Below are 21,667 nucleotides of genomic sequence, written 5' to 3'. Positions count from 1 at the left end.
TTCCTCATGCAAAAACTAGGGAGTTTTTCCTTGCCACTGTCGCCTTTGGCTTGCTCACTGGGGGCTAGGACTCGGCACTTGTAAAGCTGCTTTGTGACAACAACTGTTGTAAAAAGCGCTATATAAATAAAATTTGATTGATTGATTGATAGATATGATAACAGTACCACCACCTGGTAGAACAGTAGATATGATAACAGTACCACCACCTGGTAGAACAGTAGACATGATAACAGTACCACCACCTGGTAGAACAGTAGACATGATATGGAACATCATGGCAGCCGTTCAGGCATGAATGAAACTCCTCTTGGATAATTGCACTACCAGAGATGTACATGTTAAGTGAAAACATTTATTTTTACTATAGGCATAGTCTGTATGCAGAAATAGGAGAGGAGTCATAGGATAAAGATGAATCTCTTAAAAAAATGTTAAATATCAAAAAATATTTTTCAATAAAACGCATTATCAGAATGGGCTTTTCATAAACGTTTTCCAGTGATCAAGCCAAGCCATTTAAGTTTAGGATTACAAGTTTTTATAATTTTTCAGTACATACATTTTCATTTTTCATGTGCATACATAACTATGTACATATAATTATGCAAGCAAATTCTTACATGCAATTCAAATTGTTTAATAAAGGACACTGGATGGTGTCAGATTATTCTGTGCTACAAACATCCAGATAGAGGCACAGTATTTCAAATGCCCCATTACATCCATTCATAATAACTGGGCTACATTCGACTGACTGAAGAAAGGATTGTTCTCTGTGCCAATGCAGTGAATCAACTGAGATAATAATTGCAAAGTAACTGCAATGAAGGTGAAAATAGGAAATATCCAAAAAAGGCACCCTGAGTCCAAGCTCCACATACAACACTGTGGGCTTCCCTTTCGTTCCATGTTAAGGCCACAGTAATCATTAGAGGGTTTTACTAGGCAATAGAAATGTCTTGTTTGTGGACCGCATGCCTAAACAGATTTTACTCATTACAATATCACAGGGTTCACTGGTCTTGGCTAAAATAATGTCATATCTGCACATAATTGTAACTCCAACATTAATAACTGTAATAAATAATGTTTCTATCAAGAGTACAAAAAACATCCAGGAATATTTCAAATGATATAGCCATGAGTTTGAAGGCACCGGCATAAGAAGACTATTAATAGCACCAAGGAAACTCCACTCCCTGGAATCTTTGCTATTCAACATCTGTACAAATGTCTAACGAACGTGAAACAATAAGGCACATGATGCAATATTTGACATTCATATCATAATTCTTTTGGGCACAGTGATGATTGAAACCATTCGTAAGAGTGCGATCAGTGCTTGTTTACACAGTACTGTTTAATGTACTGGAGAGGTGCAGAGCAGTCTTTCATTTAGGTGATGCTGTGCCTGTCCTTTACTGTCTGCAGCAGTTCCAGCGTGCACCCTGCATCACCCTGATCTGGTCAAGCTCACCCTTTAGTCTTTAAGCCTGAGTGGTTTTGGATAGTGCTTTAGGTAGAGTAGTCAACCCCATTGTGCTCCACAGAGGGACTCAGTGGGCTAACTAGGTAGCTGTGTGCTTTGGGCAGCTTGGCTCTAGGCTCTTAAAGTGCTGTCTCGAAGATCACCAGGTTGGAGGCTTTGCTGGGGGGCACACCGTTTGCCAGGTCAGGTCGGCTGCGGATCATATAAGCCTGCAGGCAGATGAGAGGGTGTAGGTGAATGTATGCGGCTAAGGAGATGCACAAGGCCCTTTCAGAAGACTTGGAGGGAGATGAAACATATCTCTCATTTCCATTGTCAGCCAACAAAGCACTTCCAAACACAAGAACACACACAATAGACAAGCGAATGGCTGCAAAATTCCCCCTTCTTTAATATCATTATTTTGCAGAAATCAAAACCTTACATTGTATCCAAGAACACTGATTGGCTGAGAAAGAAGTCGACAGACAAAAAGACACCTGGCGTTCTATTTCTTTTTTTTTTCGGATGGAAAAGAAAAAGTCCCTGATGACACAAAGGGGCGACCGACAAACAGTTGGCCGTCCTATCAGATATACTCCCAATTGAGCTCACATTCACGGGACACAAAGACGGAGCAGCGCGGTATCAGGTGATGTGCGTTTGAAAACCCACCGGTCAGCTCCACAGGGCCCACTCCCTGAATGAGCTCAGCGGGGAGAGGCGCACTGGGGAACCTGATCCGGAGAGAGAGCAGGGGGGCAAAAGGCTCCTACAATGTCCCTCCCCCATCGGCTCACCGCTGGAGAGGGAGAAACTGATACCGACTAAAGGCACAATGGCCGGGGCTCTTTGAAATACTACGTTTGGAGCGTTGCTGGCATTGGCACATGCAGCCTGGCCAGCAAACAGGACAGGAGGAGAAAAAACACGCTGCAGAGCTCAGAGAAGGCCATGCGATCAACAGCAGCACACGGCTCCTGTGGTCAGTGTGTGTGTGTGTGTGTGTGTGTGTGTGTGTGTGTGTGTGTGTGTGTGTGTGTGTGTGTGTGTGTGTGTGTGTGTGAACGTCACAGCATGGGCTGTGTGAGAAGGGATTAACTCGAGTCACAGTGTGAATACATTTCTGTGAATGAGTGTGAGAACTGCCCCGTGTACCTGTTTTGCCTGCTGTATTAGGGAGGCTGCCTCCGCCCTCCCCGACTGCTGCACCATCTTGTACAATATTCCTTCCTTGTTCTGCAGCAGAACATGGGGCTCATCATACTCATGGATCTGGCCAGCATCAAGAACCTGCAAGTATCAAACCTTCTGTCAGTTGCTTCAACAAAGAACCTCTAAGCATTCTGTACATAAAATGTGCTACTCATCTAGAGTTAGCATAATCTCATCGTACAGGTTTTGCCCACCATTACTTTTCCACCCCAACACTGCCCTTCAGACCATGACTAGCAATAATTACAACAGTTGGTAAGCCAGTAAGCTGTAATAGCATCAGTCAAGTAGGCGTGTGTGTGAGGTAAATAGTCATTATGCGAGATTTGAGTTGTTCAGGTGGAGGGGTGTGTTGTGGTTTAGCTAATCATACAGTTCCACTGCATGGAATACTAAATTGACCACAGAGGAGAGAAATGACAAAGTAGAATAAGCCAGTATGTCACAAGATACTTCATATCGTGATTCTTATCCATTGTGCAGTTTATCCAACTTATCCAACTGATTTGCCTCCTCTATACCCACAAACATCACTATTGGGGGAAAAATGTCTCTTTTCTCTGTCCACTCACACCGTCAGCCGACCTATAGACATGCATATCTAGACCTATAGACCTATAGACATGCATATCTAGATGACATCTTGCAACATGAAGTGCCGGGGAAACCAACTGATGGGATAAAAACGTAGTATATGACACTTACAATATGAATAGTATATGACAAAGTGCAACTTTTGTAAGTTTTGTATTTTCTGATAAATGCTGCACATGAAAACATTAATGTAAACAAGCATGCATGTTAAGGTTTCCAAAGAAAAGCAGTAATAAAGCTATAATAATAATAATAATGTTTTTATACTAGTGAACTGCCACAACTGTGTCTCTGCTCTAGGAGATCCAGTGAGATATATTGTGCTGTTATGTGCGAAACCTCAGATAAGCCTGTGTGGTGTACAACGTATGACCCTTGCAACGAGGCTGGAGACAGTGCCACACACCAGTATGCGGTCACTGTCTATGATCGTGTTCAGCCTGTGGGCGATGGTGAGGACTGTGCACTCCTGGAACTTCTCCCGAATGGTCTTCTGAATGAGCTCATCTGTTCTGTAAAGTGCAGACACACAACCACAGTGCCCCAAGCTAAGACACAGGTGAATGAGACGTGTTATTTCTATAGCCCACCAGGTACTGCACAGTTCACTCTGTATTTTCCAGAGAGACATTACAGCTGGGCAAGAATGACGGCTGAGGTGAAGAGATGAAGTGTAAAATACAGAGTCTCGCACCTGGGGTCTACATTAGCTGTGGCCTCATCGATGATGAGGATGCGGTTCTTCCTCAGGATGGCCCTGGCCAAACATACGAGCTGTCGCTGGCCAACACTGAAGTTGGAACCAGATTCAGCCAAAACTGCCTCTAGCTTATTGGGCAACTCCTCCACCACTGGCTTCAGCTGGACCTGTGTGTATGTATGCACATAAACATACGAATTTGAGCTGGACTTTGGGAGCACATATGAATGGACTATTTCTTTAATTACACGTATGTAGTCAAAGTTCAAGGTCCAAATTTGAGTCCAGAGTATGACAGCACATGCATATTAGTCTTGTGGAACATGTTTGTATTTGGATCACTGTACTTCTATATATAAAGTTTGTCAAACTTATGTAACACCCTGCCTGACGTCCTATGCAATAAAGGCAGGGACCTGAGTCCCAACGTGAGTGGTTGCTAAACCGGGTGTGTATTTATATAAACAACCTATAACAGCTTAATCCGCTCAAACTAATGGGTTTTAAGGAACAACACGTAAGCAAAGACTATATGCAAAAATCGTAGCAAAAGGTTTACTATGCAACCTGAGGTAAATGAGCTAGTGTTTACAGGTTCCACGCTACGGTTAGCATGTGTGTTATGGCACGAACGTTTCGCCCCACATATGCGTACACACACTAAAGACCGGTATAGACCTGCTGTGTCTGTGCAAGCACTGTGTGTGTGTGTGTGTGTGTGTGTACACCTCCTCCAAAGCCTTCCACAGATCCTCGTCTGAATGCTGCTTAAAGGGGTCCAGGTTCTTTCTCATGGTGCCAGTAAATAAAACTGGATCCTGCGGAATGATGGACATCTTTTGGCGGAGGTCGTGGAGGCCAATTTGAGAGGTCAGTACGCCGTCCACATAGATCTTGCCCTCTGGTTCTGCCAGGCGGAACAGCGCTGAGATCAGAGAGCTCTTCCCCGCGCCAGTCCTACCCACAATACCGACCTTACCAATGCAACAGACAAGATGATAAGCTAGTGATAAACAAAGGATTTGGATCAACACGAAGTCTGATAGATTCGAAATGCACTAATGATAAGCTTATGATAACTGGCATTGCTGTGTTCCACTCACCTTCTCTCTGGGTCTGAATATTGCGGTCATGTTTTTTAGGACCACAGGTCCATCAGGACCGTAGGAAAAATTGACCTGATCAAATGTGATCAAGCCCTGGTTTGGCCAATCAGGAGGCGGGTGTAGCTGTGTTTCCCATGGTGCTTCATCCTCCAGCTCCGTGTACTCCACCACCCGCTCTACTGATGTCATCTGGACATACACAGTAAAACAAAACACCATATGGGGAGGGGGAGGGATTAGTGTGACAAATATAAAACCACTGACAGCCTAGGAGTGTTCCTGGAGGCCAGTGGTAAAGAGGCAAAGGAAGCTCCTACCATGTTCTCCACCTCTGCACTCTGTCGGACCCCCCACTGAAACATGCCCATCAGGGTGACGGCGTAAGACAGGGCCAGGCCCACGGAACCAGCTTCCAGATCTCATAGACACAGGACAGAGTGGCATGTGAATACAATACATGTGTACAGTATCATTTACACACACACACACACACACACACACACACACACACACACACACACACACACACACACACACACACACACACACACACACACACACACACACACACGATAACTGACTGGTTACAACACTACTCTAGACATGGATGAACCTTAGCCATGCCGGACTTTCCACAGTGCTTTTAAGCTGTGTCCACAAGGCCCACAGTGGTATGTCTTGCTGCAAGTTTTAAATCAGTTCAAATGGCTATTTGGAAAAATGTAAAACATCCAACCCTAAAACTTTTAAATGAGGTCTGTTCTACACTAGTGATGATTTTAACTACCGTCTCTCAGCAGCAGGCATCCAAACGCTGTTACACTGACGAAAATGGAACACATGCCGTCCAGGCGTACTGCCAGCCAACGTGATGTGGTCAGGAACAGGAACCAAGCCTCTGTATGGACACAATTTCCAGATTAGACTGGATCAGATTTGAGCCAAAAGCTGCAGAACGAAACAGTGTATTCACACCACAGGACGTCCAGGTCACCAAACCTGAGTGCAGATCCTGATGAGCATCAAAGGTTTTCTGAAACCTTTCTTCAGCCTTGAAGGCACGGATGGTCCACAGGCCTTGCAGGGAGGATGATAAGTGGGAGAACACAGGGCTCCGGGCTACAGACACAAGCAACATTTTAACCAAGCTATGGCTACATTAAAACATCGTCATATTCAGCTATGACAGCATAATGCCTCATTATAGTCAGCTGAAAACACTCACTAGTAGATTCAAGACGTTTGATATCACGAGAGGTCTGTAGGAAGTAGCGTCGCAAGAACAGAAAGACTATGAGAAGGGGCAGCACAGGGATCAGGATCCAGGGAATGACTGATGTTGCCACAGCGATGACACCTAAAATCTGCAAAAACACCTGGAGCGAGACAGACACCGTAAGTTCTTTGTCATGGTGGTGAACTACAGAATTGGACTCTGAAGAACTGCTGAACAGCTTTCACCTGCAATAGTGCCACCTACACATCCCCATTATCTTAGCCATGACTTGACATTTTCTGAGAGTACGCATGCAACACAGGCACATCCCTGGTTTTCAAATCCTCAAAAGTCTTTCTCCTTTCCTCTAAACATGCAATCATGGGCATAGTGTAACTGATGTCATGATGACTATGTTGTGGCACACCAAAAATGGACAAAGGATTTTCTTTCCTAGCTTGGTGGTCTTTACTAGTTGGCCATTGAAAACGTTTGCTGATGGCATGACAACTCTCAAAAAAAGGTCCATATGGCAAGTTAAGAAGTCTTTCCCCCTCAAAGCTGCAACTCCAAGCTATTGGCCTGGGTAAAACATCTGCACTGATGTCCATGCTGCTAAGGGTGACAAAAGTGAAATGCGCACTCTCTGTGTGGCACAGGAAAGATGGGACAGCTATTTCTAGTTGGACCTAATGAGCCAAGACAGGGGTCATTCTTTTGACAAAATGGGTGACAAATGACTTTAGAAGGGGAGTAGACCGTGTTTATGTGGGCCCAGGCATTTGAGAGCAGTGGGTCCAACCATAGACAAAAAATAAAACTCAAAGCCCTTCGATCTATGTGGACGGCTAGAGGCCTTCACTTATTGTCTATAGACTCCATGACTTTGCTTAAAATCACCACAGTAGCTAATAGTGAGAAGGAGACAGTGGGAAAGGCCACTGAAAGACTGAGTGACAATGGTCAAGATGTTAGAATCCTTTCAGTGTGCCGGCCACCAAGAGAGAAAAGGAAGGATCCCCGTTCCTGACAAAATGAAAAACGCTTTAATGGAAGACCATTGTGCTTTTTTTATTTAGTCTGTCAAGTATCAAACAATGGCACTTCGTGGACATGAAGTGGCGTTTGTCTTGGGTGCGTGCACACACACACACACACACACACACACACACACACACACACACACAATGCTGTTACAAGGGGAAAAGTCGATCTACTGTGGTTAAAGTGCTTAACAGAATGAGCAGAAATTTATTTTGCATCACGAGTGATAGGAAATTTAGCATTGCTGCCAGCTACATTTTCAAACACACCCACACACCACAGCTTACTTCAATAAAGTCCACAAAAGTCCAGGGCATTAAGGAGTCTACATGACCAATGTCCTTGGAGAAGCGGTTTAGGATTCTTCCTAGAGAAAACAGGAGAAAGTTAGTTAGCTCTTCTCTTTCAAAACCAGCAACAAAGACTTTTATCTAGCCATCACTAATTATCTAAGTCTGATATCCACACTGCTGTTCTCCTGTGTTAGGGAGGAAAACAATAAGATAAAACAGGTAGCTTAAAAATGAGGTCTGGTGTTATTTAGAGCAGTGTTAATTGCAGGAATTATTTTCAATTTTATCTTATCACAAGTAGTATAATATTGCCTGCAGTAAAGGCCCTTTAACCCACAGAACAATCTGATCAACACTAAACAATGGATTCAAAGCAAAAATTTTAATTCATTCCTGCTCACTAGGTGAGGAAAAGCAGCACAACATTTAAGGTCATCATTGTGGAAGGACTACGGACACTAACAATATACTGTGTTCTGGCATTCATCTGGGGTTGAAACAGCTCATTCCATTCATTTGAAACACATTCATCAACCACCTTGCAAAGCATCCGAAAAGGATCAACAATCACGTATCGTCGTGACTAACTCGGGCTTTGTTTCTAAGGAAAAGATCATCTGTGCATGGGGCTGTTCTCCGTTCACAAACAATGATGAACAAAAGAGAGGATGCAGATCATGCCGTGAAGCATCTGCTATGCAGGGAGATGTTGAGTTAATGGGTCAACTCCTCTTCCCAGACTAATCAAAACTGTTTTATAAGCTTTCTTTCAGGCCCTGTGTTAATGTTAGAGTACCCACTACTGATAATGCAGCCAAAGTAATGGACTCCACCTCTGAAAACTACCATCTCGAAAACCATAAAACTATAAAGGCTATTAAGACTTTAAATAGAAATAGAACCACAGGTCACAGCCTTTTGGTCTTCAGAGGCAGAAAACAAAACTAAGATTTATTTTCTATCTGAAATATTCAAATTTTGAGCAATTAGTGTTCAAAGTGTCAGGCAGTACAAAGGCAGCCCCATCAGGTCCCGTCTCCCAGGGAACAGCAGGCAGCGCCTCCATGATCGGCAGCCGTGCTCGGGTACCATGTGACTACATCAGTAGCAGCGACAACGAACCCATGCAGGTGAGTTCAAAGTTCTGGGTACTCTAACACAGAGTATGTAAAGTCAGTGACCAGCCATAGTGATCCTCCTCTTCACTGAAGAAAGATTCAAAGCCAAGGCTCTAGGTGCCCAAAATTTTATATAAGCTTAGAGCTATCCACAGAAACCGTTTAAAACTGCTTTTTCTCAAAATAAAAGATCCATTAACTAATGTCAACACAGTATGTGCTAAATTAGGTGCATGACATTTCGGCCTTTAGCATTATTAACCTACTTTTAATGAGTGTGTTTGAGTTCAGAAACCATAACTCAACACAGCCACTCATAAATAACATCTTATCTAGACAACTCTAAAGAGCAAGGCACATTAATTAAACCATGGAAGCATTATAAAGGCTTTCTCTACTGTTGTGTTCAGATTTTCCTAAAAATTGCTTATCGACCCACGGCCTCGTTCTACAGATAAGAGGAGAAAGAGAGTGGTCCGACAGGCCCGGGGCCAGGTGTTTGCTCTGGTTAACGCCTCCTCACACACCTGCCCACGGCGCTTTCACGCGAGCCGTTTGCCAGGCGCCGGAGCTGAAGCGGTTCCCATGTTCTCTAAAGCTCTGGACACACGCCGTGTGGACTCAACTCCACAGAGCAAACAACAGAATCTAAAGTAAACGCTATTAAGACTGAATCACCCCGGCTTCTTCTTTGTGTTGGCCCTCGATCAAGGAGGTGTGGAAATCGGGGTCTGTGACACATTAAAGAGTTTACTCTCTGCCGTGTAACTCTTGTGGCAACACTCCATTTATTTACAGTGGCAGAATGCCAGTTCAAGACAGAGTGATACCATGATAGCAATAAAAAGACTTATCTTTAAATGACACACATTCACAAAAAAATAACATTTCTTTTGTTGAAGTGGGGGATTTAGGTTTCTTCTTTATTATCTATCTACAAGAGAGGAAAGTAGCACAACCTTTTTTTCCCCCATGATTATGAAACTAATAGCAGTAATATTCTAAATCAATATAATCTAAAGTAAAGATTTCACTTTTGCAATTGACAATTCAAGTAATGATTAGAGATAGTAATGAACTTCTACTCTCCTCTTGATCGAATTCTAATACAGCCTACATTCTAATACCTAGCAGAAAAGGAATGAAAATGTCACAGTTGTAAATGCTACTATAGAACTAAAGGAGCTGCTGAAACCAACTCTGTCCATTTAAAACCATGGACACACATAAACAAAGTCACTGCACACTGCCTATCTTTGACATACAACTGAAGCTGCTAGTTGAAGCTGTCAGCATAATAAGTATAAAAAAAAAAAGAATACATTTAATGTGAAATGTGAATTCCAACTACCCTGAAGCTCCTTTAAAAAATATATATAAAAATCTTACAGAACACAATATAGGGTTTGCAAGCAGTCTGCTGTTGCCAGTGACTGACTAGAATACTCACAGAGACTGCATTAGCTAAGGGGTCATTTAAAAGGTACACATGCACATTAAAAAAAATGTTATGCAAGTGTCATTGTTAGACAGCTTTGAGTATTTCAGAAACTTGTTCTCCTGGGATTTTCACACTCAGTGCCTATAGAGTTTACACAGAATGGTGAGAAAAACGAACATCAGTTCCACCGGTAGAAAGACGTCGAGAGAGGTCAGAGGAGAATGGCCACGCTGGTTCACACGGGCAGGATGACTGACTCAAACAACTGTTCTTTACAACACGGGGAGCAGAAAAGCAATTCTGAACACAGAAGACACAGAACCATTGAACCTTGAGGTTGATGGCCCATGACAGCAGAAGCTCACATTGGCCTCCACTCCAGGAGCAGAATTAGTGGTAGTGAAGTGGCATGTGGAATTTATTCTTTGCACAAATTGGGCCTCCCTAATTTCAACCATCAGTTGAATTCCAGACTACATCATTGTTGCTGATTATGTGCATACAAGCTGTAGGACGTAGTAAAACATTTTAGTACAAGTGCCCACATGTATAAGGACATTTCAGACCTCCATCAGCTGCACAATCAAAGAGCTTCTGAACTTTCAGCAGGTGTAACCAGTTTTTGTTCAGAATAGTAGATAAGAATCCTCTCTCTCTCTCTCAATCTCTCATTATTTCACACTTGTGCACGCACACACACACACACAGCCCAGTCTATGCTGCCCTCTTCTGGACAATCAATACTCTTATTAATTTTCAAATTATGAAGACTATAGATCACATATGTCAAAGTCAAGGCCCGCGGGCCAGATCCGGCCCGTGAATTGATTATCTATGGCCCCCTGGATGATATTTAATTACTGTTAGAACCGGCCCGCAGGCCACAGCCGCCCGCTGGTGTTTTGCACGCACAAACACTACATTCCCCACAATGCAACGGTAGCCCGCGAAGTCACTGCAGCGCGCACAAGCAACGAGGGTCAGCGCGGCGAAAATAACGTAATCGCAGTGGCTCAGCTAGTGCGCGAGCGTCTCGCGCGCTGTCGATTCGCGAGGTCGTGCGTCTCTCGAATTTTGTACTTTGCGCGCCGCGCCTCAGCGCAATGAACAAAGTCATGTTTGCAGGGTTCATACACCTTTATAAGGTGGAATTCAAGCACTTGTACGTCACTTTCAAGGTCCATTTCAATATTTCCCAGCACGTTAAACTTAATTAAGTTAAATATTTATACATATACTCGAAATGATTCTAAATAATTAGCTTTTTATTCACATTATTTAATGGTTGTTTATTTTCAAAACGCCCAATATTAACGTCTTCACGTTCTCTCATGTTTCGTCCTGGAATTACAAGAGGCTCGTATTTGTTAATGTAATAAAAGAGAACTGTTCAGTCAGATAGCTATTTGTTGTGAAACGAAGTAGTTACAATTTCAAGCATTTTCAAGTACTTTAGCTTAAATTCCAGCACTTTTCAAACCTTTATTACTTTATTCATGTTTGCTTGTTGAAAAATATTTTCACTTGAAATTACTGACAGATCCATAAGAAAATATTGCTTTATTCATTTAAGCATTAAATAATATACACTGTGTTAGGTCTTGGTTCAATAGGCTATGTGCAATCATTTTAATATTGTAGCGTAGCAAGGGTTTGTTATTGTTGTTGTTCTGTGTTGGGTGGGTGTAGTTAAAGAGGCGGAGTATTCACGACTCCCATGATGCTCTGCGAGTCATACGTTCGGGCTCACCGTCTCTGACGAGTCAGTAAGAGGGTAGACACGAGTGTGTATGTGTGTACTTGGTGCGTCCTCAGTGCAGCTAAAAGAGCAAAAAGACTGCACTGTTGGTTTCTAAATAAACTACATGAAAATGAGCTACCCGCATCCGACCTCCTTCTTGGCTTTGCCACAATATGTTTTAATAAACATTGAACCAGTCCGGCCCTCGGCTTGTAGCAAATTTGTTTTTTTGGCCCTCGGTGTATTTGACTTTGACATCCCTGCTATAGATGATGTTGATCTTTAGGAAGGAGGGAGTGTTCCAGCACGTTTCCCAGACTCACCAACTGGATTGATGTCAAAGAAGCGGACCGGTGTCCTCAGGATACTGCTGAACATGCGGTTGTGGAGTGTCTGTGCAGAACACACCAGAGTGTTGAACATCAGCAGACTGCGAACGAAGCCAAAGATAATGGTGGCCACCGTCAAACCTGATGGAGAAGAACTTTGTGTAAGAATTACACTCCAGATTTTAAAACGGAGCACGTTAGCCTATTTTGTTAATGCATTACAAAATAGAAATGAAAATGTGATATTTATTATTTTACTATTTAAAAATAAAAAAAGTGTTTGTGTCTAGCCAAACCCATGTACCTGAGTAAACGCCCAGGTAGAAGTCAAGGGGGAGCTGTACACTGTGGCTGGTGTTCGTTCTGTTGATGAAGGTGAGATTACGGTTGATCACATCCAGCTTTTCCTGCTCTCCAGCCCTGTTAATACAGATCATGTAATCACTGCAGAAACATCTAGATAGCATTCTTCTATTCTGCAGATGATGGTATGCAAAATTTGATGCTTTGATATTTTCAGTAAGTCACTTACCAGTATGCAAGCCACCAGTCTTGAAGAATGTACGCAGTCTGTGAATCAAAACACAACGTTAGCTCAGCACAGCACCAGCACACACGACGGACAGAGCGAGTGAGGTGAGGGCGGGTTCACGCAGCTGGATGCACCTCCGCCAGCAGATTGAGCGCTACAAGGACTACGAGCAGGAGCACGCTGGCACCAGCCCTGAAGTATTTCAGATACAGGCGCATGCCAATGGTGCCGTCCGACCGGCTCTCCTCCGCCATCATCTGGGCAGATTCTGCCTGGCGATGACAAGATGACACAAATGGAAATGCTTATTTCATGCAAATGCATATTTCGGGATGGACAACAGGGGAGGGACTGCCAAAAACAGGATAGTTTCCAGTGAATCGTTAACAGTCTTAAATGAGACAAGAGCCATACGAAGTTCTGCATTCGATTCATTTGCATTTTCTGACAATGAGGTGCTTACTTTGTAACTAACACTAGGATGTCAATATCTGGTCCTGGAGGATCCAGCAATGTTTGGTGATTGCTTTTTAAGGTATTACCTTAAAATAGGCAAGTCACCATAACGATGCTGGACTCCAGCCCTCTTGTACCATAGTTTGACATTACGCTGTGAACTAATAAATTTTACAGAATGTATTTTCACTTAAATGTACATTAAAGTGAATTCTTCTCATTAAACCAAACTCACTGAGCTAAATAACAGAAGTTACCACAAGATGGCACAATTGGCACACACATTCTTCTTGTTACAACAGGTTATGAGTGTTTGAAGGAGCCAATTAGAATCAAGTAAACATACTGGCAGCTGGTCTGCGTCATCATTTACAGACAGCACTGAAGAGGTGCGTGAGCGCACGGAGTTCTGAGAAAAGGTTCGGCTGCGTGAGGGCTCTCCAGCTCCTCCGGCCTGCTCCTCATCCTCATCCGTCTTCAGCAGAGAGGTAAAGTCCACACCTGAACACAGCAGCTCAGGGTACGTGCCCTGCGCTACTATCTGACCCTGAGGGAAATATGTGAAATCATTCTAACTTGTCATGGAAATGGTTAAAGCTTGTGACTGCAAACTTTCCACATCAACATCACCTACACCAGAGAGACAGAGAGAAGAGATAAAAACTTAGAAAGATGTTTACACGCAAACTAGGCCATGATCAGGGTAAGTGGGGCGGGTGGGATTACAGAGATACAGAGAATGCAATACATGTTTAATTTAGCTGGCATCCATCATTTATAATTTAAGATGTTTACACACACTGAAACCTCGGCTAGGCTAAGACCACGCTGGGGTGCAACTAAACACTACACCTGGACAATCCAGAGAGTCTACACCCATTGCTCTCTGGGAGTATTATTAGTTCAGTGTTTTAAAGTTGGCGGGACGAGTGGATTCCCATAGTATGGCATTCCAGGAATGTGGAGCAGGCGACCTGCGAACACTCACCTCTTTCAAAACCAGGATGTAATCAGCTGCTTTCAGGTACTGCAGCTGGTGGGTGACCAGGATCCTCGGTTTCTTCTTCAAAATGCCACAGATGCATCTGCAAGTGCACAGGTGAAATGTAGCATCTGTACATAGATTTTAGGCCCACTAATGCAAAACAGGTAACATGGAATCCATTTGGGTTGCATACAGTTTTAAATGGGGCGTCAACATAAGGAAAAGCAAGTTTTAAAATGGTCGGCACAAGAACAGGCAGGAAAAGCAAGGCAATTGTGTCACAGGAACATCACACTGAGAGCAGCTCAAACAGGAAATCAGACCACTGTAGAGAGAAATGAAAGCAGGGAACACAATTCCAAAATCTCACTACAGCAACCAAGACCAAAAGGAGAGAAAACCAAAATACAGGAGTTCTTTGGAGAATTTTAAAATTCACAAAATGTTTTAATGTAGATACACAATAAAAATAAGATTATAAAAAATAAGCCATTATCCTAAAGAGTATATGTAAAAAAAATCCAAAATGTATATGGCCATCTTTTAAAATACATGTACTGTTAAAGTGGTACTGTTACAATGCTTTGCATTATAGTACTTTTAAGGAATGTCACTGAAATAAACAGACAAACTTACTGATCAAATAAATGTCTTCCCACCTCTGCATCCACTGCACTCAGGGGGTCATCAAGCAGGTAAATATCAGCATCTTGATATACAGCCCTATGAAAAATGCATTGTTGCAGACACCCACACACAACAATATTAACCCCTAACCAGCAATCAGGAGAAATTTTTGATTTCTGGACTGTACAAAACGAGATATTCTGTTAAATCTCTTCAACATTACACATAGAATATTACACACTTTGCTAGGATGTTGTCATGGGACAATTAATAGGAGAGCTTTTTTATACACCTTTGAACTGCATTTACCCTTTAATGTGAAGATACAAATAAGGTAATGACTACTCATGCTCATATTCATACTCTGAAATTCCTAACTATATAGCAATGGAATTATTCGGTACTGATAAATGATCTCTTCCTGCAAGTCAGTTCCTGCAAGGAATGCAGCTAAGCTAGCTAACTAGTTGTATCATGCTAGCAATATTACTCATTTATATTGGTATGCATCTTCTGTGTATTCTCAGCTCACTCATTCAAATCTCATAATGACCAAAATAAACAAATACACTATATCAGACAATATACAACATATTGGTTAATCAATGGAACACAAGGAGACCGTTTTGATGAATATGTTTTTCTGTGGAATTTTCCATTTAAATCACCTGGCCAGGTTAACTCGGGCTTTCTGTCCACCACTGAGAGTTGCCCCTCTGTCCCCAATGAGAGTCAGATCTCCCTCAGGCAGCAGTTCCATGTCCTGCAGTACATGAGAAGAGTGGGAAGTCTACAACACTACCCACCCCTGGCTCCGGTTTACTACCACATTTACTACATGAGCAAGTGGACAAATCTCAGGTAGTGATCATACCCTTTTTAGAGCACAGGCCCTCAGAACTTTCTCATATCTCTGTGTCTTCAGCTCCTTCCCAAAGAGGATGTTGCTGCGGATGGTCCCTGGGAACACCCATGGCTGCTGGGATGCATAGGTCAGCTCCCCCTTCACTTTCACCACACCTTTATCCTGGGGCAGCTCTCCCAGAATAGTACTAAGAAGAGAGGACTATGGGGCAGCAAAGATACGCCACAGAGCATATCGAGCAATTGTGAGTTTTGAGTTTTGGTCACTCTGGCAAGGAGAAAATTAATCTAGTCGTCCAATCAGAAGAAGAGAGAACATGTAGTGATTTCACTGACCTTACCAGACCCAACTGGGCCAATTACAGCAAGCAGCTGGCCTGTATTCACAGTGAACGACAAATTCTGCAGTGTAGGTGCATCTAAACTCTGTCAAGAGGGAAGCACCATGCATTATAAACCACTGTACTGAGTAAAAAACACAGGCGTGTTACACACAGTGAGAGATGTTGTATTCACCTTGTCCCAGTAGCAGAAAAGATCTTGGATTTCCACTGATGCATCCTTTCTCTCCTCTTGAGGCAATGGTAGATTGGTTTTGACAAGCTCATCCAGCAAGAGGAACTTCTGCGAACCCAACAGATCACAGCTAGATCATATCTCACAGACAGGCAGCAGTTTGTTTTTCTGGGCAGGTTTAGGTCTGATCCTTCCCACCAGTCACATGGTGTTCTCAAAGGTTCAGTTCTTGGCCCTTTACTTTTCATCATCATCTATGCATGACCACTTGGCAATATCATCTGACATCATGGCCTCCAGTTTCACTGCTATGTAGATGATGTACAAATCTGTCTGCACAAACCCAGAATCCCACCTGCTGCACTGATCAGAAGCTTGGCTGATATTTAAATGTGCAAGATTTTTTAAATAGTAATTATTCTGAAATTATAATTGCACCTACAAATTGATCAACACACTCTTGCTACTCCAGATATTCCAGATTTCATTTTGTGCTCTTCTACTCTGGTCTGCCCTGGCCTGAGGTCTTCTGCCCTGCCAACTATTGACTTGTCTATATAAGTCTCTACTTCAACTGCAAGAACATTATTTTTCTTGCTCTGTAGTCAAGATCTTTATCTATGCTTTTATTGCATCTAGTCTGAACCATTGTAACTCAACATGTTATGTACTCTGAAATCTTTTATAGTGTCCTTCGGTACCTTGAAAGGTGCCATATAGTAATAACATTTCAGATGCAGTATTACTACATAGACAAAGTGAGAAAGCAACTAAGCTTCAGCTCAAAGTGTAAGCACTCCTTGTTTGGGGGAATTAACACATTTGATTGCCTTTATGATTAGCACACAATTTGGTTTCACAAAACCCAGGGGCAATGTAAAAATCTCTGAAAGTCACTTAAACAAAAACCCATTGAATGCTTTCCAACATTGGTACTGAAGTTGGTACTGAAGTAGCACCACCTTCAGCACCATTGGTATTGAAGTAGCACCCCCCCCACCCCCAACCACCACTAGCTGACTGAGACACCCCTCTTCTCTGACTGAGACCCCCTCTACTCTCTTCAAACAGATACACACATGTGCACACTGATCATGAAACAACCCAGCTACCACAAAAATTTACTGGGTAATGAGAGAAAGAGAAATATTCAGCCAAATGATAAATGAAGCAGTATGTGTGTCTCAGTTAAGGTTAGGAAAAATGAATTTCAATTTTCATTATAAACTCGAAGTAATATAAACTTTAAGGGTCAAATTACATTACTGTTGCATAACCCCTATTGTCCCTTGCTGGATATTCAAAGCAGAGTCAAGACTAACTCAGTAAAATGAAGCATCTTATATTATTATACTGACACACACTATAGATACCTCAAAGTCATTTGTACAGAGGTGGAACTCAATGAAAGTTCAGTTAAATATTGTGGACACTTAGTTGCAAAGATGAAAATGCACGTTTGGTTCAATATATTATTAAAATTATAGCAGAGGTATAAAATCTTGTGAATAATTTTACACTGAGACTGAACGCCATAAAAGCAGGATTCTGGTATGTACATAGATGTCATGCTCGGAATGGTACCTTTATTCTGCGGATGCTGACACCGGCCTCAGACACCTTCTCAATGGCGGCTGGGAAGAAGAGTGTCACAGTAAGGCGGACGGCGGCATACAGCGACACGGCCACAAACACGCGGCTAGCTGAAATCGTGTTGCCTGCCAGCACGTACACGGTGAATGTCACAAACAGGATGATCTTGCTCGCCACAAAGAAGGAGGCCATGTTCAGTCCACGCAGGTACGAGCTGCTCATGACCTTGGATATCTCCTTCCTGTAAGCAGGTGGGAGCATGCCATACAGTCATGAGAATGGCACAATGCACAATGGGTTGCACCATCACAGCCATGCCACGATCGCAGCATGCCAAAAAATCACATTAACGTGCCAGGGGTAAATGTCAGCAAGCAAACAAGAAATCTTTTCATAAATATACACCACTTCATCTCAAACTCATTAAACTACATGCATTAATACCAGAATATGGTAAAGACTGCTTTTCCTCTTCTCTTAGTGCTGCCTTAAGGCCAAAATCAGGAAACATCCTTGACCTCTGTCACCATGTATAGTAACTCTGTAACCAAACTACTTTATACAACACTGAACAATCCTATCATAGATTTAGACAATTGCCTGGTTAATCTGAAAATGCAACTAAAGACATGCGGGCAGTACAAGAGAAAGATACAAGGCCATAAGCATGTTAACAGAGGCAGATAAATCAAGGCTATGTCTCCTAGCTGGATATTATTAGATTGGCCATCTGCAGAGGCTAAAGAGAGGAACGAGCAGTGATCTGTTGGCAGCAGATTACATGCTTGTGGATCTGTGTGTACAGTAAGAGGGTCAGTAGAGTTTGTGGGGAAAAACATGGAGATCACCTGACCAGCAACCATAAACCCTTATCACCACAAGTGACTTAACCTTTACGATATGTAATAAGCCACTTGCTTGCAATAAATCTTCTCTCACACTGGTATCATATAGAATGGTGATATGTTACAAAGAACATGAATAACCACACTTTTCATGAAAAGTCAACATAACAAAATGCTAACCATTGTCAAATCGGTTTTCACTCAATATCAGGGAGAGCAGAGAGAGTGAATGATCCTTACCGTCTGACTTCATTGACCAAGACCATGAAGGGCTTTTCCCAGGCATACATTTTAATGATGCGAATTCCAGACACTACCTCACTCATTGTGCGTATTCTGTTGTCAGTAAAAGCTGCTGTCTTACTCCTGAGAGAGAGAGAGAGAGATGCCATACAAGTGCTCCGTCATAGTGGTAAACTGGAGTTCTCTAAAATTTCTTTCCCCTCATCCCAAGTTAACCTAATAGTTGCCCACAAAAAAACATTTACAAAAGCTAGGGGTAGTAAATGTGGTTTAGTATTTGCCTTCATGGTGCAACAAGAGTACAATCCATTTTTAGACGCTGGGACAAATTTTCACACAGATAAGTATAGAAATGTGTGTGTGCTCGTTACACATCTCACCACATTGTCCATTAACTGCCTTTTAACAGTTCAACATATATGTGATCACTGATATCACAGTGTGCACATGTGAAAGCACATTGTTATATACCTGAATTTGGCGAAAAGCCGTCCAAATAGGGTCTGTAGTGGCATTAGAAAGATGAGCACTGCCATACCCGCCAGACATGCTGGTCCAATCTCTTGCCACAGAAGGCCAATAACAGCTGCAGCTTGTAAAGGTCCCACCCACAAGAAGTGCAGGAAAATTGTAACCTGAGAAAAGTAGCTCTTATTAATTTTGAGTAAGTCCATGTAGGTATAAGACTGGAAGATACTGGTGTGATGCTATGAATTCATAGACACTTTAACACTTTGGTTGAGCAGATGTTGAAATATGTAAATAAAGAGTCCACAACCCAAGAACAAATCTGAGCACAACACCTAAAAAGAGATCAATAAGAAAATCACCCATTACTTTGCTCTTCAGATCAGAAGTATTTACATGGGCATGTTGGCTGAAGCAGCAAGGTAAGAACTACTAAACTCTAAAAAGAAATATCCATACAGTCTTGTACAACCTCATAGGACAATTTATTCCATCAGATACAACACAGTGTTGACTTAAACTGACCTCTACAGAATGTAGCAAAACCAGTACGGTAGATTGTTGTCAATACAGCCTCCCTACAAGTTATGCTGTAAGCCATCTTGCCAATCTCACCATCAAATTTTAATTCGTGGAATTTATAGGCATGTGCACCACGAATAAAGGCAGAAAGTCAAAGTGCATGCTTAGGAATACCAGGCTCCCTGATTTCACTGTGCATCATGCTTTGTTGAAATAACCTGCCTGGAATAGCGATCAGCCTTTCCTCTCAGAAACTACACAGGTGTGGTCACATTTGGCTCCAATCAGGTCCATCAGGTTTTCAGCTTCCATGTGCCTTTGTTTTGGTTTCAGTTGTCACACACCTCCTACTTTAGTGTTACACCCCTCCTTATTGTAACCACTGTATTTGCCTTAGCGTCTGTCGTGTTTCCTGTTTAACCTAGCCCAGTGGTACGGTGCCTTTGTCTGTTGTCCTAGCATGGTTTGTTAATCTATGCTGTGGTTTGGTTTTGTATCCTCTGTTTGTATCTGTTGATCATGTTTAAGCTTTTACCTTGTGTTCTCGGTTTGTCATGTCTTCTGTTACTCGTATGATCTGGAACAGATCGGTAAACTGATCTTGGAAGGTCCTTATGACCCTGATTATGGATTTGCCCCTAATAAATCTCGCTATTCTCACTGAATGCGTGAGCGACCTTATAATCGCTCTAGGTTACAAGTGGATAAAGGGATGTGATATGAGTAAATCTGACTTTGGCTTTAACCTTTGGCAGAGTGTTGCTGAGAAAAATAATAAGAAAAAGAATAAAAAAGAATTACCAGTTCTGGAAATCACATACCTCATCAAATTTGTTGACATCATTAGACAGCAGGTTAACGATCTGTCCAGTGGTGGTCTGTCCCATAGCAATGCTGCTAAGGCTCAAAGCCTGAGGCAAGGAAATATTTTCATAATGTTTCAAAGCAGTAAATGTGAAATCTAGAACAAGGAAAGTAAGGACAAGAATAATCTGATAATATTCAATGAACTGTACAAAACTAACTTAACGAGCCGGTCACTCGTTCATGATACAATGCTACCATAATATCTAGGGTTAGGGTTAATGTATTACTTTATTCATAGTTTGCTCCATCAAAATGTGCAACCCTGGAACTAACCATTTGATGGGCATCAAGACTGACTGATGAGAGGGCATTTAGTACATCCAAACCTTCTTGTAGATCATATGGCACATGGCGATTCTGATCTTCATGCCAGCTCTCTGGACGTGGTAGAAGTAGAGGTGGTGTAATAAGGCCAGAAGCAGGGAGGAGACGGAGACACCAGCTGCATACCCATACGCCTCATACAGTGCACCCATGTTATCAGGGTCATAGATCTCAAAGTACTGAATCAGCTTGCCCAGAAATACTGTCTGCACCAATTTAATTACCTCCTGTAAAGAAGGAGTCAGAGAGTAATGGAGACACTGTTAATTTTTTTTACATTATTCCTGTGATTTACAGTATTTACTCATGATGATCACTTTTAATTGGCTTTGAACAGGACAGAGATTAAATCTTGAGAGTATGTTAAGTCTTGAGGGTCAAGTCTAGAAAAGTCTATGTACCTCAATAAGGGTGAAAATACCCAAAATGGCATAAGACTTCCAGTAGCACTTGATAATAGCTTTGGTGAGTTTAGGAGCTCTGAGTTCTTTGTTTGCAATCTGCACTTCATGGTCCCAGTAACTGAGAGAGAGAGAGAGAGAGAGAGAGAGAGAGAG

At 42.3% G+C, this 21,667-nt stretch overlaps 1 protein-coding gene across 4 annotated transcripts in view; it reads right to left on the bottom strand.

Moving 5' to 3' along the window:
- Positions 1-518: 518 nt before the first annotated feature.
- abcc4 (ATP binding cassette subfamily C member 4 (PEL blood group)) overlaps positions 519-21,667 on the bottom strand; it is a 36,740-nt gene continuing 15,591 nt past the window's right edge. For 3 of the 4 annotated variants that reach the window (XM_077015286.1, XM_077015289.1, XM_077015290.1), the window contains 28 exons: positions 21,512-21,632; positions 21,113-21,337; positions 20,741-20,830; positions 19,401-19,564; positions 18,927-19,052; positions 17,833-18,082; positions 16,249-16,356; positions 16,069-16,158; positions 15,743-15,934; positions 15,537-15,631; positions 14,878-14,964; positions 14,245-14,341; positions 13,603-13,803; positions 12,935-13,072; positions 12,801-12,838; positions 12,573-12,688; positions 12,263-12,409; positions 7,634-7,713; positions 6,312-6,462; positions 6,086-6,205; positions 5,874-5,984; positions 5,404-5,504; positions 5,084-5,275; positions 4,709-4,954; positions 3,975-4,147; positions 3,687-3,792; positions 2,630-2,764; positions 519-1,701 (listed from right to left, as the gene is read on the bottom strand). In XM_077015286.1, coding sequence (XP_076871401.1) covers positions 1,612-1,701; positions 2,630-2,764; positions 3,687-3,792; positions 3,975-4,147; positions 4,709-4,954; positions 5,084-5,275; positions 5,404-5,504; positions 5,874-5,984; positions 6,086-6,205; positions 6,312-6,462; positions 7,634-7,713; positions 12,263-12,409; positions 12,573-12,688; positions 12,801-12,838; positions 12,935-13,072; positions 13,603-13,803; positions 14,245-14,341; positions 14,878-14,964; positions 15,537-15,631; positions 15,743-15,934; positions 16,069-16,158; positions 16,249-16,356; positions 17,833-18,082; positions 18,927-19,052; positions 19,401-19,564; positions 20,741-20,830; positions 21,113-21,337; positions 21,512-21,632 — 3,790 coding nt within the window. In that variant the 3' untranslated portion in view covers positions 519-1,611. Of the gene's footprint in view, positions 1,702-2,629; positions 2,765-3,686; positions 3,793-3,974; positions 4,148-4,708; positions 4,955-5,083; positions 5,276-5,403; positions 5,505-5,873; positions 5,985-6,085; positions 6,206-6,311; positions 6,463-7,633; positions 7,714-12,262; positions 12,410-12,572; positions 12,689-12,800; positions 12,839-12,934; positions 13,073-13,602; positions 13,804-14,244; positions 14,342-14,877; positions 14,965-15,536; positions 15,632-15,742; positions 15,935-16,068; positions 16,159-16,248; positions 16,357-17,832; positions 18,083-18,926; positions 19,053-19,400; positions 19,565-20,740; positions 20,831-21,112; positions 21,338-21,511; positions 21,633-21,667 lie in introns of those variants that run through there. The other variant, XR_013132862.1, reaches the window with a different exon arrangement.

Source organism: Brachyhypopomus gauderio, chromosome 8 (assembly GCF_052324685.1).
Source record: "Brachyhypopomus gauderio isolate BG-103 chromosome 8, BGAUD_0.2, whole genome shotgun sequence".
NCBI classification, from domain to species: Eukaryota; Metazoa; Chordata; class Actinopteri; order Gymnotiformes; family Hypopomidae; genus Brachyhypopomus; species Brachyhypopomus gauderio.
This window is presented reverse-complemented; position numbering and strand designations above follow the sequence as displayed.